The 2128-nt window shown below is 35.7% G+C and overlaps 1 protein-coding gene across 1 annotated transcript; it reads right to left on the bottom strand.

The window, feature by feature from the left end:
- Nucleotides 1-202: 202 nt before the first annotated feature.
- On the bottom strand, nt 203-845 carry LOC110625617. Its single transcript, XM_021771251.2, has 2 exons — nt 712-845; nt 203-630 (listed from the first exon to the last, which is right to left on the bottom strand). The coding sequence occupies exons 1-2, from the start codon at nt 787-789 to the stop codon at nt 298-300; spliced, it is 411 nt and encodes a 136-aa protein (XP_021626943.2). The 5' UTR covers nt 790-845; the 3' UTR covers nt 203-297.
- Nucleotides 846-2128: the final 1283 nt, after the last annotated feature.

A 2128-nucleotide genomic window follows, 5' to 3' on the forward strand; every position in this document is an offset into this window, starting at 1 on the left:
TCATGAAATACATAAAAACATTTTAAGAAAACATGTTTCTACCCTACTAGAGGTTTCCGACATCCGAGATTCCACCGGACGGTAGGAATTCCGATACCGGAGTCTAGCCGGGTATTACAAACACCTTGACTCCCTTTTTTTGTGTGAGTTGCACAAAATAGTTCAAGTTGAGTTGGTTGTCTACCCAACTTCTTTTCCTACAAAAAAGAAATAATCACACAACACAAGATGCACGAATAATTTCTAACCATATATATAAAAATAGAATTGTATAAATAAAAGTAAGAAATAAAAGAGTTATACCAATCTATTCTCATGAACCTCCAATTTTATTGAACCACCAGAGTGTTTCGTAATAGTCCCATCTTTTTCTACGTTTCTATTTGCTTTACCAGCTTCTGATTTCTTTCTCCACTCTGGTGTACTCCAATATGCAACAAGTTCATTCCATATCTCTGCCTCCATCCAATCTGGTCCTAAATTGTATAGATAAGCAACATCTGTCTTCTTGTTCTTGCGCAATAATTCGCTCCTAACTCTATTAAGAATGTCTCGCAGTCTTTCTTTACCTACCTTTTCCCAAGCAATTCGAACCATACCTTCTTCACTCTCATCCCATGCATATCGACTCTACAAATAACAATCAGTGTTAAGTAAATTTAAAAAACTTAAAATGCATATTATAAATTTTAGAATATAAGTTGTATTTACCCGAAAAAGTCCGAAGAGCTCGTCTTTTGTCTTTAAAGGTATTTCTGACCAAGTTTTCCATGGAGCAGTATAACGCATCTTAATGTCATTAGTGATTGATCTAGTAACTGTGGAATCTAAAAAACTGCAATATTTTTATATATAATGAGTAGTTGTAAGTAATAATACATATTAAATCAATAGCAAAAAGTTGTATATGACTTACACAGTTCCTTTCAATCTAATCAATTGTCGATTAGATGGGTTTGATGGGATAGGATGTCCCAAATTCGGACCTCTAGTTCGAACTGATGATGATGAGGATGCGTTTGCTTGGCGCCCTAATGCTTGTGGAGTGTGCTCCAGTATTTCCTCCTGCACCTATACTGCCTCATCTATTTCATTCATAGACAGATGCTGGCTATGTCTTCTACCTCTGGATGATACTGCTCTTCGAGGCATCTGAAAAAATAATTGTCCATAAGTAACATATCAAAGTAGAGTTGAAAGGAAGGCATGTAAAGCAAACCCACAAATACTATTTTAATTCATGTCTTTAATTAACTAACTACTTTTAAATATTATTATTTTTTTTAAAAAAAGTTAAATTAATATATTAGTTTGTTAATCCATTCATTAATATACTAATCAAATCAAATTAATTTCTGAAATTTATTTTTTTATTCTTTTTTCTCTAATTCCTTAATCACAAGAGTCTTTGCTAAATCCAATATTGCTTTATTAGACAAAAAGGAAAAGAAATGCAGTTTAAATGATGACACAATTAGATAAAATAAATTATTATTTGATTTATTGGCCCACAATTATTATTTGATCTCTTTTTTCAGTTAAAATTATATATATTTTAAATAAGAAATTAAACCCACATTAACTATAATAGCAGCCAGCATGCTGTTGTGCGATGCTGTTGGGTAGCAAGCATGCTGCTGTGCGATGCTGTTGGGCAGCTGCTGCTTGCTGCCCAGCAGCAGCTGCATGCTGCTGGCAGCAGCAGCAAGCTGCTGTTGGGCACGCAGTAAGCTGCTGCTGGACAGCAGCTGCTGCCCAGCAGCAGTAAGCATGCTGCGCAGCAACAGCTGCTACTGCTGTGCTTGCTGCTGCCCACAATTTAATTTTTTTTAAAATATAATTAGTAAAACTAAAAATAAATTTTGATTAACACAAATTTATAACTAAATGAATAATATTTTCACTATATCATAACATATTCAAAAACTAAAACTCAAAATTTCAATAATATAACAAAAAGAAACTAAAAATCAAAGTAGACACTTACTTGATAGGCAGTGGCGGAAGTGGCAGCAGTGGCGAGCGGCAACGTAGTGGTGGCGAGAGGAGTGTCCAGCAGTGGCGAGCGTCCAGCAGCGGCGACAGTGACGGGATCAACGGCGGCGGCGACAGCGATTGCGGCAAGGAG

This window comes from Manihot esculenta, chromosome 11, assembly GCF_001659605.2.
Source record: "Manihot esculenta cultivar AM560-2 chromosome 11, M.esculenta_v8, whole genome shotgun sequence".
In the NCBI taxonomy this organism is placed as follows: domain Eukaryota; kingdom Viridiplantae; phylum Streptophyta; class Magnoliopsida; order Malpighiales; family Euphorbiaceae; genus Manihot; species Manihot esculenta.